General features: G+C 39.7%; 1 protein-coding gene across 1 annotated transcript in view; it reads right to left on the reverse strand.

Moving 5' to 3' along the window:
* The window catches only part of LOC107093830 (neural-cadherin-like), a 501,663-nt gene that overhangs the window by 44,697 nt on the left and 439,889 nt on the right, over positions 1-17,077 (reverse strand). The window contains exon 34 of the mRNA XM_015389130.1: positions 14,477-14,721. Within this exon, the coding sequence (XP_015244616.1) occupies positions 14,477-14,721 (245 nt within the window). The remainder of the gene's footprint in view (positions 1-14,476; positions 14,722-17,077) is intronic.

Consider the following 17,077-nt stretch of genomic DNA (forward strand, 5'->3'; position numbering starts at 1 on the left):
ATAGTATAACTAGATTATATTTGGGTTATAGATAGAATAACTAGATTATAGTTGAGTTATAGATAGTATAACTAGATTATAGATGGGTATAGATAGTATAACTAGATTAAAGTTTGGTTTAAGATAGTACAGCTAGATTATAGTTGAGTTATAGATAGTATAGCTAGATTAGGATTGGGTTTAAGATAGTATATTTAGATTATAGTTGGGTTAAAGATAGTATAACTAGATTATAGTTGGGTTACAGATAGTATAACTAGATTATAGTTGAGTTATAGATAGTATAACTAGATTATAGTTGAGTTATAGATAGTGTAACTAGATTATAGTTGAGTTATAGATAGTATAACTAGATTACAGTTGGGTTATAGATAGTGTAACTAGATTATAGTTGAGTTACAGATAGTATAACTAGATTACAGTTGAGTTACAGATAGTGTAACTAGATTATAGTTGGGTTACAGATAGTATAACTAGATTATAGTTGAGTTATAGATAGTGTAACTAGATTATAGTTGAGTTATAGATAGTATAACTAGATTACAGTTGAGTTACAGATAGTGTAACTAGATCATAGTTAAGTTACAGATAGTATAACTAGATTATAGTTGAGTTATAGATAGTATAACTAGATTACAGTTGAGTTACAGATAGTGTAACTAGATCATAGTTAAGTTATAGATAGTGTAACTAGATTATAGTTGAGTTATAGATAGTATAACTAGATTGCAGTTGAGTTACAGATAGTGTAACTAGATCATAGTTAAGTTACAGATAGTGTAACTAGATTATAGTTGAGTTATAGATAGTATAACTATATTATAGTTGAGTTATAGATAGTATAACTAGATTAAAGTTAAGTTACAGAAAGTGTAACTAGATTATAGTTGAGTTACAGATAGTATAACTAGATTATAGTTGGGTTGCTGCTAGTAGGAGGATTTAAATTTTCCTTACTTTTCTCATTCATGCATTTTCACTGATGGTTTGTTTTGTGTTTGGTGTGTTTTCAGTTTTTCTGAGATGTAGCTTATTTCCAAACCTAACTGCACTGCTGTGTTTAGTCATTTGTGATTGTTTGTTCAGTTTGATACCCCTGGTGTGTAATTTCTTTGTTAGGTTGGTTATATTTGACTATGCAGTCTGTTAGTTTGGGCACAGTTTGTTAGAGTTACATTTGCTCTTTTTGGGTCACCTCTTTTATGAAATGAACACATGTATTTTTTGTTATTTTGGGTTAAAAATAAAAACCCATTTTTTTGTATTACTCCCTGCGACTCCTCATGCTTCTTACCTCGCTCCCTCACAGATGCATAGTATTCGTTATCGAATTTCGCTATAAAACAATCTTTATAGGCGGTATTCAAGTGAAGTGAAAAAAGGATCATGTAGGTTTTATGACTTTTATCAACCTATCTCTGCTGTTAGTCCCTTCTAATATGAAAGAAGTAAAAGTATTTGAGCACAAAGCAGTCTGTGTCCCAGCAGCAGACCGAACGCTTCTAGGGGACCAACTAGGAGACATCGTTAGGAAAAACGATCAAAATAACCCCCCCTGAAATAAAAACAATCATAATCATCCATCCGCTAACTTTCTTTACTTCATCTCTCCTATTTTAAAAATTAATACATAACTTATAATTATATATTATTTCACCGTAATGCATGTCAATAAATAACATAATCCGAGTGAACTGCAAACATGCAATGATGCAGCCTGATTGTTATTTGCATATGATCCAGCAAAAGCATCATCTAGAGGAGTAAACGCACTGCAGTATGGAAAGCCAAGTCGTTCAAAGTCACGTGACTTCTGACACGCAGACAACACGCAACTAACACGTGTTTTGCATGTTGTCAACATGATAATTTCAGAGAACCACATGTCAACTCTGCATTGAGTTCATGTGATTATGGGCCGTTCAGACAGGCCAGCTGACAGCTTTGCTAGGGCCCTCCTACCCCCTCCCATTTAGTGCACTAGTTGATCTTTTCTCTTCTTCATAAGAGAGCAGCAAGCATGGCAGGCAAAATAGGGCCTTTTTTGACCTGCTGTATATCAGCCAGTCCCTAATCATTTTTTCCTTCCATTGTGGGAGGTGGAATATGTTAGATACTTTGGAATTTCTCTGCCCTCTGAATCTGCTGGGAGTTAATTTGCCGTCTCTGAGAAGGACTTCCTCTCTACCATAGGGTTAGGTCATTTTTCTCGTCCACAGCGCAGGATCATTGAAATCAACAGCGTGATCCGTCTCTGTGCCACTATGCTCAGACTCTCCTATCAGGCAGCAAGCCCGTCCACCTCTCTGTTATCAGAAGGGATTGCTCTCTGTCTCCTCCTCAAACACATGCTGTCTCACCCCACCCCCACTAGCTAGCGGATGCTATACTTTAAAATCCCATTGATAAACGTGTAGTTTCTTACCTGGCTCTGAATGGGCATCAATCTTCTGCAATTCCATTCATAAACGTCATCCTAAATTTATTTTTAATATTTACTCCTAAAATCCCTCAAGCTTTTGGTGTCATCTTCCCTTTTTCTCTTTTTTTCTGTGCGCCAGACTTTTGAAAACCTGATGATCTTAGTTTGCAGTGAAACAAACTTTAAAGGTTGCAGCCCGCCGTAGTCCTGGTCAAACCATTTTATCCATCCATCTTTTTCTGCTTATCCGGGGTCGGGTCGCAGGCTGTCGTGGGTAGCAGCTTCAGTAGGGAGGCCACTTTGGCCAGCTGGGGAGGTTTGCCTGCAGCAATTCAACAGCTTTTTTTTTCCTTTTTGCGAAACTGAGCCTTTAAAGAAACTTTAATATTTGGATTAAAGCGCAAAAATCAACATAAATGTTATTTTTTAGAGGAAAACATTACTTAGTTTATTTAATATTTTAAATGATATTATGAACCCACTACTGCCAGGGAGGAACATATTCAGACCAGTTCCTGCTGTTTATCAACTCACAGGATCATAGTCTAGGCTGTATGAGAACTGATGAACCGGAAACTTCTGTAAACTCTGAACCAAAGAGGCACAGAAGCAATTCTAGAAAAAGGCATTATGAACCCAACTGTTTCAATAAATGGTTAGACTCTGGACTTTTTATAATCTGTCATCCATTGTTGAAGCTGATTACAGCAACGCTATCATGCTGCGGTGCATCCCAGCTTCACACTGCTTTGCTCAATAGGAATGAATATTTAAACTAAACGTAGCCAAGAAAACCAGCTGGGAATCTATCAGGTTTGACTGATGCAATAACCAGAACCCTGCCTGCAGCAACGGGCTTCAAGGCTCATGCACACCGTTTAATTTCCTGCCGTGTCTCCGAGCTTTCAGTAAAACGTAAAAGTGGTCCAACACTCAGTCGTCTCTGAGGTGCTCACTCAGTAGAGGCTACATCCATAACTAAGATAGAGAAGAGAACATTGGCGCAGAAACACTACAGCGTGCCAGGAGTTTATAGATCTAATCAGTGACCAGTGCAGGAAACAGCATAAGACTGGTGGTCTGCAGATGCTCGCCAGACTGGCCTAAATCCTGCTGTTACACAGAGCTGAGAAAAAGTATTCACACCTCTTCAACTTTGCTCACATCATGGATGGGATAATGTTTCTTCTTTGAATTTTCATATTGATCCACCTTGGCTCTGATACCTTGAATTAAATCTAGTGTTTAGTAAACAGAGTGGTTTGAACATCAGAAAACCAAGAATGGAACAGAAAGGTGAGAAGAATAAACCAGAATCAAGTTAGATCAATTCTATCTGGGTCATGGCTTCAGTCAGAGGAAACCAGCTTTGGCTCAGTTTTTCTCCATTTTAATGTTTGTTTCAGTCTTGATCAGACTGCTTGTTTACTTTGGACAGAGTTTTAGATGCTAAGGAACTAAAATCCTTCCCTCTGTTCACTGATAACCTTTAAGGAAGGAAGGAAGGAAGGAAGGAAGGAAGGAAGGAAGGAAGGAAGGAAGGAAGGAAGGAAGGAAGTGATGTAGGAAGCAGTGGCTCTATGAAGGGTTAAGTGAAACCACCCTAAAACCATCAATCATTTTCTTTTCTTTCCAGCTTTCAGTCGGTCTGTTTTTTAAATCCAGTCTAATAACATGAAGGTTTGAGGTTTATCGGTTCGGGAAGGGTTTGGATGCCTCACAGGGCCGTGGCAGATAGAAACCGTCCTGCTAGAGAGCTGCTGCCTGGAATTCCAACCTAGAGTCTGCAAAGGCATTTTTATATCAAGCTGCTCCTACTTAAATTTCAGGAGGAGCAACGCTTGACCAATCGAGCACAGAATGCTCTACCGATTGAAATTACTACCAGAGCCCCGTGAGCATTGATCTCAATTTCTCCAGGTTTGAGTAAACAGCACCTTATACGCCTACAAATCAAGTAATTAACACTTAAAACAGAGCTGAGCTTCAGCGGATCGAGGTTGGATGTCGCATTTAATATGAGCCTGAAGCCAAACTGCAAGGAGAGCAGTGGAATAAAGGTGAAGAGAGGAGAGAGAAACGATGATTGGAGCTGTGCTGACTAGTTTCAGGGTGAGAGAGGTGCCCTCTGAAATACCAATGAGACACCAGACAGTGCCAGGAGCTGAGGACTCTGTCCCTGTCCTTCCTTTCCTCTGATAGAACAGTGTCTGGTGCCACCAACACTGCAGCATCTCCTCCATTTTCTCTTGCTTTCTTTCAGTCATTTTCTCTCACTGTTTTGTTCATTTGATGTTTTTTTCTCTGCTTTAACTGCTCTCTGTCCGACTTTTCTGTTGCCGTGTCCCCAATTAAAGAGAGAGGACATGTCAGTGGCATTCTCTCTGTCAGACTGCTCGAGGCAAGCTTCTCCTTCAGGAATATTGTTATAAAGCTAAAGGTGGAGGAAGGTGGATGTTTAACACAAACACAGACAGTACAGAAAGATTTTAATACAGCCGGACTAGACCCTTGTGTGTTTCAAGTTAATCTGCCTACAGGAAGGAGGTGGAGCTGTTCAGAAATGTGATAGTATAGAAGCTATATTATTTGAGGCCATTTCCCGCTGTGTAAACATGTTGGTTCAGGAAAAAGGCCTTAAACATACTTAGCAATACGCAGAGAATGTCATCTCAAGAGAGTCAAATTGATTGAAAGTTTTCTATCTAAGGAAAGCCAGTTGATTGCATCGACTCATTGTCTCCAAGTCATCCTACACTCCAAGCATGCATGTAGTGACAGTGGAGAGTAAAACTCCCTTTTAACAGGAAGAAACCTCCAGCAGAACTAGACTCAGAGTAAGCAGCCATCTGCTGAGGCCGACTGGGGTTCAAGGAGACAGAAGCAGAGACACAGAAAGAAGCAGAGCTACAAAAGGTAACTGTCAACCAGCTCCCGTTTAGGAAACACACAGCCAGGCAGACGGGCTCTGAGCCAGTTCAAAGGTCAGAGGATGAAGAGAGCACATCCAGTAAGTCACAGTCAGAGAAACAGGTCTACACTGAAAAACAGGCCATTCTGGTGGTAAAAATACCAATACCACTGGCAGATCATCTTATTTACCTGCTCAAACTAATGGTACATATACTTATTTTAAGACATTTTTACTAATTTTTAAGATCATAAAACAGGTCAGTTCAGTCCATACTGGCTGGGAAAAAACACTTAAAGACTGAAATGTCTGATCATACAAACTTCATGTTTATATAGCTCAGCATCAGAGATGGAGTTAAAATCTGATTTGAAGTGTTTCAAAAGGAGATGATGATAAACCCCTCCTCCCAACTATACGGCAGTGGAAGGAGACTTTTAAATGAAGACTTTTCTCATTTGGTTAGAGTTTCGAATCAAACAAGTTACAGTAGTAGCCATTCAAAATTTCCCCCCTTCCTTGATGGATATATATATATATATATATATATATATATATATATATATATATATACACATACAAATAATGGATGTCTATTCTATTAAAATTTCTGTATCTGTATAATGGGTCTGTTTTATGTGTTGTCTTCTCAATTCAGAGGCCCCCTGCCTGTCTTTGCCTAGGGTCCCAAATTTCCTAAATCCTCCCCTGTAGTAAAGGGGTTTGAAACATGGATTGTTTTTCTTATTAACTGGCTAAAGTCGCCTCAGTGGTTGTTTTAATTTGTTCTAAATGCTGCCTGTTGAACAGCAAAGGTTAAGCTCCGTAAGGCAATGCTTCATGCTTTACTGTCATACTTTAACTTCAGTTTACAGCCAAAACTTCAGTCTTAAACTTTCAGTCTTAATAGTTTTAGAACTTATTCTCTTATAAATACCTTTGTGCTGTTTCCCTTCCATAGAGGTTGATTTCAAAAGACATAAAATATTTTCTAAATAAAGTGGTTGAATCACCTGAATAATGGATTAAAAGCAATAAATATTTGTGTTTCTGAGCTGATTTATTTATATATTTAATAATTTAGGAACAAAAAATGTTTTTGATTTGAAAGGGAAGGTTATTTTGTCAACATATGCTTTTTTATTAAAATGTTGTTAATTACAGACCCTGTAATTAGCTTGATTGAAAATTTTAATTGAATCCCAACTCTAGAATATCTCTCTATTTATGTCTGTCTATTTTTATCGATATATATCTATAGATATATATTGTTTCTGTCACGTTCCCTGGCCTGGTAGCTGGCCTAATTGTTCACTTCACTCACCTGCCTGACCCTCCTCGGTCACTTACTGTATTATCATTCATCTCATACACCTGCTCCTCCTGCTTTATATATGGTTCAGCCCAGCTATTGGGGCCAGATCATTATTTGTTTGAGTTTGTGCTTTTGTGTTTGACTTAGTTCAAGTTTTTTTTTTTTTTGCAGGCCAGTGTGGTGTTTAGTGTGTTGTTGTGTCCTGGATCTGCCCGCTGAGCGTGCCTTGTTTCAGTTTTGGCTCAGGGGACGGACCCAGTTTAAAGTTCAGTGGTTTTCCTGGTGTTGTGTCATGTTTTTGCCTCTCAACAGCTGGGCCTGCCTGTTTCCGTCTGCGCGTCTCTGCCTGAGCTCTCTGTTGGAGTCACTGAACCCTGAACCTGCCTGAACTCTCTGTGGATTGCTGGAACCCTGGATCTGTCTGTTCCTGTTCGGATCGGAACCCCAGGCCAGGTTGCTGAATCCTGGATCTTAGAACTTTCCTGTTCTGAGCTGTTTGCCTGACCTGGCTGGGACTCCTGCCTGTTCACCTAGGCTGCTGCTTCGGGGACACTCCGGATTGCTCAGCGTCGCATCTCGTTTGGCAGTTCATACCTTGGATCCTGCCTCACACGAGAGGATGGACTGAACTGTTAAACCAGGTAAGTGACTGACGCTGATAATCATTTTCCGTCAGAATATTGTGGTCACTTACCTGTGTTTCTCCCTCAACCAGAGTGTCAGTAATGGATGGCACCCCGCCTCCCCTGGCAGATCCACAGCAGCTTGCTTCTGTTCTGTTATTTTGATTAAACGTTGTGTACGTGTCTACATTCTGAACGTACATGACAGTTTCCATTGAATCCATGTCTTGAACTGGTAACAATCACTGTGCAGCTCTGCTCTAAGCTTCCCCCCATCATCACATCACCACTTGTTCAATAACTTTAAATAAATGAAACTTATTAAATAATCATGATAATACACCGAGCTGCGTTACCACCATACAGAAAGCTCAGCAATGTTTTATTTCCTGTGGAATAAACCCAAAGAACACATTTCCATGCCTTTCAGAGTGCATTGGATTAATAAAGCTTCATCGATAGAAACAGAGTTTCACCAACATCTGAAAGACTAAATAAAACAGTTTAAACCGGCAAATAAAGCCATCAACACCAGATAAAATCATCACCATCTAAAGTTGTGTTCATAACAAGGGGGAAAAAATATCATCCAGCTCTGGCTCCATGGAGGAATTAAAAACGGCTCCGCCATTTCTCCCTGAAGAACAGAAAAGCAAAACTGATCTGTTGCCCTTCTCCTCCAGGTTGGGCTTCCTATTAGCCCCTCATGCAACGCATCAGGCAGTAATTAACACAACTATTTCTGCTGCACAGGCCGCTGTTAGTGTGACAGCATTTTTCGGAGGACTTAATGATGCGTAAAACTCTAAATTACCATATAACTAAGAGTTGAGCTGACACATTTCATAAATAATTGGAAACACCCAGTCAACAGCTAATGTTTACTGTATTAACACTATATTGGGAAAAAATGACCATTACACACACACACACACACACACACTATTACTGGTATATCATCTTTAATACTGGGTGAATCCAGCCTGAGCTCCTGCTTGGAAGATTTTCCTAATTTAATTTTCTGCCTTTCCAGCACAGCATTTAGAGGTTCAACCACTGATACTGGACAACAAGGTCTGGCTCATGGTTTCCATGAATTATGCGACTAGAGGCAGCGATTGACATGTTTCCTCTAGGTAGAGGTGCGTTCAGGAGCGAAGCGATGCCAAGAATGCTGGTGAAGATTCTCAGTCATCCAGGTCATAGTCATTGCAAAAAAGTTTAAAACAATCCACTGGATTTTTTTTCCAAGTTTGAAGATGTTTTGCTTCCCATCCAGGAAGCTTTTTCAATTCAAAATGTCAGAAATAAATTTGGATTCGAGGCTCAATTGCAATTATGTTGATCTCTTCCCGCTATTATCGCAACCCCAACCCCTTTGCAGCAAAACAGAATACCTCTCCTATTTAGCCAGCCCGACAATTACCTTTAACGACCCACTTTCAGAGACTTAGACAGGTACTGCATAGTTTTTTAGTCTTACTCTGACTCTTTCTTTCACTGAATTACAGCGTCTGACCAGGAGATGGCGCATCTCTTTAGATCCTAATGTCCACAAATCATGACGGAAAGAACATTTTAGTACAAAGACTGATGTTTAAAAAGGAATTGTAGGGAACCAGCCAAGGAAAATGGGGAAATGTTGAATGGCTACTACTGTAGTAGAAATTTTACACATTCAGTAGTAAAATGTCACAGGGGATGGTATGGGGGGATGGTCATTTAAGAAGGTAGATAATTTTAAAGATTTTTTTTAAGAAGGGGGATGCCATCCCCCCTCATCCCCCCTCAACTCGAGTACTGATCAGGCATCACACCCCTCCTTGGGAATTCTCTCCCCAGGGAACGCTCTCTCCCGTCTTCTCTTTTCATTCATTAATGACTGTGTGTTTGTTAACCTGTTTGTGAAAGTCCCAGAGTTTGCTGAAAGTGTGACTGTCATTTGTCCCAAGAGTCACACAGACAGAAAGTGGATCAGTTGGTCCAGTGGTGGGATCAGGAACCAACCTCAGCTCCATCTGCTTAAGATGGGGATATAACTCTGGACCTTTGGACACCACCTCACCCTCCCTCACCACCTATAAGCTGTCTGCAGTGGATCTAAGAAGCATCATCGCTTTGAACCTGAACCGGTGTTCAGTCAGATCAGCATACCCATAGTCAATACGCAAGACATCAGATTTATCACTTTTATGCCTTTAGTTTTGTACAAGAAAATAGACTTTAAACTACCGAAACAGGTGTGTATCCCTTTAGTCATGTAGGAAAAAAAACAAGTTACGGTCAGATCCCCATACACTTCAAAAAACACCAAAAAGGCAGTAATTAAATAGTTTTTGTGCATGACTAAAGGGGTACACACCCTTAGAGGTAGTTTAAAGTTTACTTTTCGCACAAAACTAAAGGGATAAACGGGTATTGACTATGGGTATGCTGGTCTGACTGGGTATGCTCATCTGACAGAACACTGGTCCTTAGTCATAGACACTGTTTGGAAGAAAGTGGTACCTAGGATATCCTCTGCAGGAGCTGCTGGAGATCTTCTGCTTTACCGTTGTCAAAAACAGTCAATGTTGGGATCTGGAGTTCTGCCACCTGTCTCCAGCAGAGAGAGCTATGGGTCTCCTGGGCTGGAGCCTCCAACACACCTGAGGATCATCAGCCCATTAGGAGACCTCCTACATAAGCAGCAGCCAGACCTGTCTTCGGCGCCGGAGTGTTGACCAGTTTTGGTTACCAGAACCTGAGCCTCTGTTCACTTTGAGAATCTCTGTCTGCTCTAAGAGAGTAACTAGATTCTAACCAGCCTCTGTCTTCTCTGCTCACAGGAAAGCCCGACTGAACTCTGTAGCTCTGGAGGAGCTTTTGCTTGGAAACCTGCCTGCCTGCCCTAGGAAGCCAAACATGAGGACAATCAGTCTGGAATCCCCAGCCAGCTCTCAAGGGAGAGCAAGGACACCTACTCAAGGTCTGAATCTCACTAGTCTGAAGCTAGACGCTGCTGCTGCTGCTGCTGAGCTCTCTGCTGAACCCACTGTCTCTGGACCCAACCGGTTCCCTCTCTCCATCAATCTGTCGGAACCTCATCAAGGTACAACCAGAATCAAACACCTGAAAAGTCATCACCGCTGCCTGGCTAACCAAACCATCCATCTCTGCAGATTCTCAGTGATTCCTGTCCCGGACCAGTACCAGAACCAGCTCATTATAATTCTGTGTGCTTCTCATTTAATAAACTGTTAAACTTTTACTCCGTTTCCTGTGGTGTTCTGCATGTGGGTTTAAACTCTAGAGACCCATCATGACAGCCAACATCTCTGCAGAACCCAAACACCTTTGAGACAAACTCCTAAGACTTTTACCTTCAGGTTGAAATGACTGAGAAAGAGTCAGAAAAAACACGTAGAGAGTCTTCTTCCAGGCTGGTGTTCTGTCAGATGAGCATACCCCGTCAGACCAGCAAACCCATTGTCAATACCTGTTTATCCCTTTAGTTTATCCCTTTAGTTTTGTACAAAAAATACACTTTAAACTAACTCAATGGGTGTGGATACCTTTAGTCATGTACAAAAAAAAAACAATTTATGAATTACTTTTCTGTGTTTTTTGAAGCGTATGGCGATCTGACCTTAAATCGTTTTTTTGTACATGACTAAAGGAATACATGCATGTTGAGGTAGTTTATAGTCAATTTTTCGTGGAAAAAAATAAAGGGATAAACGCAGATCTGACGTCTTGCACATGGGTATTGAGTATGGGTATGCTGGGTATGCTGACAGAACAACGGATGACTGATGGCAAGCTAATCAACACCAGTTCAAGCATGGCTTCCTCTTAAGAGGTAATCACCCCAAAATACATTTAACAATGGTTCTATTTTACTTATTTAAAGCTGATGGAATTAATTTCAATTTAGTTTATTTCTATTGTTCCAATTCTAATCACATCTCCCATCAGGTCATGGAAGGAAAACCAGCTGATTGCTTTAACTCCAGAAAGGTTTGGACAAACAAAACAGCAACTAATTAGTTAATTATTTCAGTTGAATATCTTACTTAGGGAGTGTCAGCTTAGTGGTTAGGGCATAGGGCTTTGTATCCTGAGATTGTGAGTTCAATCACCCACTCCCACAGACTGACACTCTGGGTCCCTGAGCAAGACCCATAACCTCACACTGCTCCCCAAGGGGATGGGTTAAATGCAGAGAAGAAATTTCCCTCTGGGATTATTAGAGTGTATAAAATCAAAATTAGACTTTTTCCATACAGCAGTTGAAGAAAACAACATGAACTACATAATCATAGCTGAAAACACATGTTCAGTAGAGCCTGTTTTGGTCAAATTAAAGGTAAATATTTTTGGGAAGTGATTTTAAATCGCTGATTTAAAAACAAACCAACATGTTCTCTGTTTTTCTGAAACTGAAGGTAAAACCCAGAGTTTGCTGGCTGTTTTATGTTACTTGTTACGATGTTGAGCCCCAGGCTACGTTTTGAATCTTTTACCTGAACTTATCTGCCTCCTTAGATTCAAACACATCCTCAGCTGGAAGAGCAAAGCAAACAACTTCGGTATACAAGACACACTGAGGTGAATTTTTTTAAATTCAGCATGTGTGTATCCTTACGGCAGGGTGAAAAACACCAGCTTCACATGACCTTTGTATCTCAGTCTTCACGGAAATTTCCATTAGAGAGCGGCCTAACATGAAGCATCTCCTCTTCCTGTGAAAGGTTTCATCTTCAATAAATTCATTACCCAAGGGCAGCCGGTTCTCCGATGGAGCGGACACTAATGCAGCAGCTTTGATAATCCTCTATGTACATTTATTTAAAAACCTTTAAAACGTGTTCTGACCTTTTCTGCGCCAAACAGCAGAGAAAAGGTTCCAGAGCAGAAGGTTAAATATGTTCAAAATTTCATGCAGCATCTATTTTTTCTTTTATATACTCCTACACATGAGGCATATGTTGAGGTTACAAGGGCAGAGTGGAATATCATTTTAAAATAAGGCCTCCCAATGAGAGCCGCTGAACCCCACTGATGCCTGAAGAAGATCTAATATGTTTGCTCATCCTGTGAAAAAGTATTTCCCTCCATTCAGGTTTTCTCTTATTTTTGATTTAAATTTGTTTCATGAAAAAAACTTCACAAATAAGTAAAACTAACTAAACTTGAAATGCTAAAAAGAAATACATTTCTAAAAATATTTTTAAGCTATCTAAATGGATCTGCCTTTCTGTAACAGAACTTCCATCAGAACCACAATGATCCCATGTAGCATTCAGCTTCAGCCAATCCAGCTAGAAAGCAGCCATCAGGCTCTAAATCTAAGAATAGTGATGAACTCAGACCTGAACCTATAGAGGCTCATAAAGACCTGAACAAAGTGGACCTTCTATCACCTGAGGAACATCTTCAGGATTACAGGACTAATGTTGAAGAACTACTTCCTGCTTCATTCATCTTTTGTAGAAGTGCCTAGAAAGTGGATCACGCAGCTGCAGCTGATCCATAATGCTGCTACCCGCGTCCTCACTAGAACTAAGAAAGTGGAGAACATTAGCCAGTTCTGAAGCTCTTCCTCTGGCCCCCCGTATCACAGAGAATAGACTTTAAAGTCCTTCTATCAGATAGAAACTGCTGAATGACTGAGCTCCAAAATACATTAAAGATCAACAGCCAGACATCTCAAGTCTACTTTCAGCAGCTTTTAGTTGTTATTCTCCTCTAATCTGGAATAAACTCCCAGAAAACTGGAAAAAAGCAGAAACCCTAATGAATCCAGATTAAATCCCATATTTTTGCCTTTAACTCGGCAACTTGTTCATGTTTGTATCATTTAATCACTTTAATTGCAATATGCTGGTGAAGATTCTCAGTCATCCAGGTCATAATCATTCGAAAAACTGAAAAAAATAATCCACTGGACTTTGTTTCAAAGTTTGAAGACGTTTTGCTTCCCATCCAGGAAGCTTTTTCAATTCGAAATTTCAATTCAATTTTGAATTGAAAATTTAATTGAATTTCAAATCAAACCCAATTCAATTTTGAATTGAAAAAGCTTTGCGATCTGTGTGAGAACACATTTTTAATTTACAAAATGTTCTGTTTAGTTTCATGAAGAAACTCTATTTTCCTAAAAAAACTAATAAGATAAAATACAGAACACAAAAAGATAAAGTTCAACACATCATGTCTTAGCTGGACCTAAATAGCATTTAACAGGATGCCAGTGCTCATTAAACCCCCCAATTAGCAACATAAAGACTCCTGGTCAGCTAACATAAACACCTAGAGGCAGCGCTGATGCCAAGGTTGCACAACTAATCACTGCAAAGTGGGAGTCATTCCTCAATCCAGATGTCTAGTTTGGCCTTAATATACTTTAAAAAAAAATCTACTCATCATTTGAAAAACAAATGTTATATTTATTGAGGTTAGGATGATATTACAACTTGATGATGATCTGGAATGAGAAAAAAAACTATATTGGTATATTTTACTGCATACAGTATACAAATAAGCACCTGGAGTATTTATATTTAGAATTGTTTTTCTCCTATAAATGAGGAAAATTTTCACACCACAAACATCCAGCTGTGAAAATCATAAAAACATCACATGCAGGGCAGCTGACAGCTATGCTAGGGCCTGGGACAACACAGTCTTTTTGTTCCCCCTCTGTATCCTCCTCAAACACATGCCGGCCCGCGAAGCTTTCTGTAAAAGTAAATGTGTTTTTCTCCTTACACAAGCTAGCGGATGCTATACTTTAAAATCAATTGATAAACGCGTAGTTTCTTACCTGGCTCTGAATTCAATTCAATTCTGGACCTGTTCCTGACTCATCCTCAGTTTATTTTTATATTTACTGATAAAATCCCTCAACTCTTCAGTGTCATCTTCCCTTTTTGTCTTTGTTTCTGTGCGACTGACTTCTGAAGATCTGACATTCTTAGTTTGCAGTGAAACGAACTTTAAAGTTTGTTTTTATATGTATATATATATGTATCCTATCTATCTTTCTATCTATCTATGTAATTAATCTAAGATTTAATATTTTTCTCACAAAAATAATGTGAAAGATTACATCTGCCTGTATTTCTAATGGTCAGAGAGTCAATTGTTTTTCCCCCTCTGTCCTGGGCCTGGGACAATTGACCCGTTTGTGCCCCCATGCTGTGATCAAATGCATCACTTACCCAGTAACGCCATGAAGCAGATGCAGATGGCAAAGAGTGAGCTGAAGCTCAGGCCCACGTCGTCTCTGTAAATTGCTAATGTTGTCTCACAGTGGCGCCCTCTGAAGCCCTCTGGACAGTGACAGGTGAACTTTGAGGGGGACTGGGCTACGCAGGTTCCTCTGTGACAGGGACGAGCAGCACACAGTGTGTACACACAGGACTTTTTGGTGCCGTTCACACGAACCATGTGACCAGGTGGACACCTGCAGACAGTTTTTAAAGGGAAAAAACGGTGTCATGACATTTGCTTTTGTATTCATTAAAGTCGGAATGAAGACATAGGGACCCCTTTTTCATCATGCTGCTTTATTTTATATATATAGTATATTTTTTCTCATATTAGCTTCATCTGCTCTGTTCTAGTTTGGCTGTGACTCCAATCCTGGAGAGAAATATCAGCTGTGCTGCTGCCATCAACACCTTTGTTTATAGAGATGTTGGAGATCGGCCTGTTTTTCAGTGTAGTCCTGTTTCTCTGACTGGGGCTGGCTGGATGTGCTGTCTTCATCCTCTGACATGGGAGCTGGTTTGGTGTTCGTCTACCTGGCTGTGTGTTTCCTGGAGGGGGCTGCGTGTGGAGCTGATTTATAGTAACATTTTATATCTCAGCTTCCTTTTGTTTCTCTGCTTCTGTGTCCTTGAACCCCAGTCGGCCTCAGCAGATGGCCGCTCACACTGAACCTGGTTCTGCTGGAGGTTTCTTCATGTTAAAATGAAGTTTTTCCTCTCCACTGTTACTACAAGCATGCTTAGTGTGAGGGATTGCCTTCAAGTCAATGCAATCAATCAGATAGAAAACCAGGATTTATCTCGAAAGTTCCAGACACTGGCTGCTCTAATGGCTTTTCGGCAGTGCTTGCTGTTCAAACCCACCTACCTGACCACATTAGGGAGATCTCCTGAATGGCAGGCCAAGGATCAGAACTTCTTGACTGCTCAAAAGCTTGTGGCTATTTCAGTACCACACTGCTGCAAAGCACACTGTCTCTGACATTCTGTCATTCTGAGACTACAAGAGTAACTCAGAACCTAACCTAACTGCCACCTGAACACAGGCCCATCCAATGTAGCCTGGAACAAACTTTCTTAAACTTTATAGTTTAAATAGCTCAGCATCCCAAAACGGATATCATAGAGGACAGAGGTTTGGAAAAGTAAGGGTAGGAGTTTTTGGCTGCAATAAAAAGGTTTTTTTTATGTTTTCTGCTCATTCTACATGCTCATCGTTGTGTAAAAACAAGGGAGCAAGAATCTAATGGAGATCACTAGGTGGCCAACCCCATGCTGACATGATTTGAATAAGGGTTTTAACGCCAATATGGCACTGTATACTGATATTTTAATGATATTTTATTGTTAAAAGATGACGAAGAAGTCCTTTAAAATCAGTTCCCTTGTGTCTGGTAGATTCTAGCTCTATGTTCTTCAAAAACCAAACCTGGCTAACAAAGCAAAGTGGTTTTTATCCTATCAGTGGGCTATTTGTGCAGCTCCACTACTTTCTGAACTTCAGCAGCACCTTTGTTTCCTTTCTTTCATTACTGAACAGACTGATTAATCCAGGGGCGTCTGACCTCAGTAACCATGACGACAGTGGCCAAGTTTAGGAAGTAGTGGAGCTGGGCATACAGGCCATTATCTAAATAGTTACTGGTTTCTGATTAAGCACATTGTTTGGCTAAGTATTATTTGGACAATCATGTTTTATTTACCTCTCAGATCTCAGATTGGTTTGAAAAACATTCCAGTTTATCTCAATTAGTTTAAGAGCTAATTTGACATCAGTCCAAATTCAATAAAGTCCAAACATACAATACAGGCTGAGCTGTTATATCATTGCATCATTTCATTTTTAACTGGATCTGTTTTCAACTGAAACAAGTTCGACTGATGAATTTTTGTTAATAAACTCATATTCTGAATGAAAGATGTAGTGAATTTATTCCATATATGTGCAGAATTATCTCTTTGCCCACAATTTGAGCTTAATTCACATTTTCATTTGTCGTAGTGTGAAATGTGTTCAATTGACAACAGTCTGAATATTATTTGATTTAAACAACTATCAGCCTAAACGGAGGAGAACAGTTGAAGAGAAGTCTAAAGCTAACAGTGACCAAAGAAGTAACAAGCTGGTGTAAATCTTGTCACATTGTAGCCCAGGTAGAAGCTCTGTGGACTGCCTTGGTCTAGATTTGGACTCACAGGAAAAGTCCGGTGAGCAAGGAATACAATTTGGTTGAACTGTAAAGTGCCTTGAGATGACATATGTTGTGAATTTGGCGCTATATAAATAAACTGAATTGAATTGAATAATCCGTGGATCATTATCTATACCTAAAACTAATATGTTTGCGGTTATTTAATACATTTTGAATTATTCAGTAAAAAAATAAAAACAATAATTTTTATCATGATCACTGAGTCTAGGAGGGGCAATTTTTGCCCAAATATAGTAACACCCCACTCCTGACATCTTCCGCCAGTGATTCAATTCAATTTAGTTTATTTCTATAGCGCCAATTCACAAGACATGTCATCTCAAGGCACTTTACAGTT

This window comes from Cyprinodon variegatus, unplaced genomic scaffold, assembly GCF_000732505.1.
Source record: "Cyprinodon variegatus isolate N-32 unplaced genomic scaffold, C_variegatus-1.0 Scaffold448, whole genome shotgun sequence".
In the NCBI taxonomy this organism is placed as follows: Eukaryota; Metazoa; Chordata; class Actinopteri; order Cyprinodontiformes; family Cyprinodontidae; genus Cyprinodon; species Cyprinodon variegatus.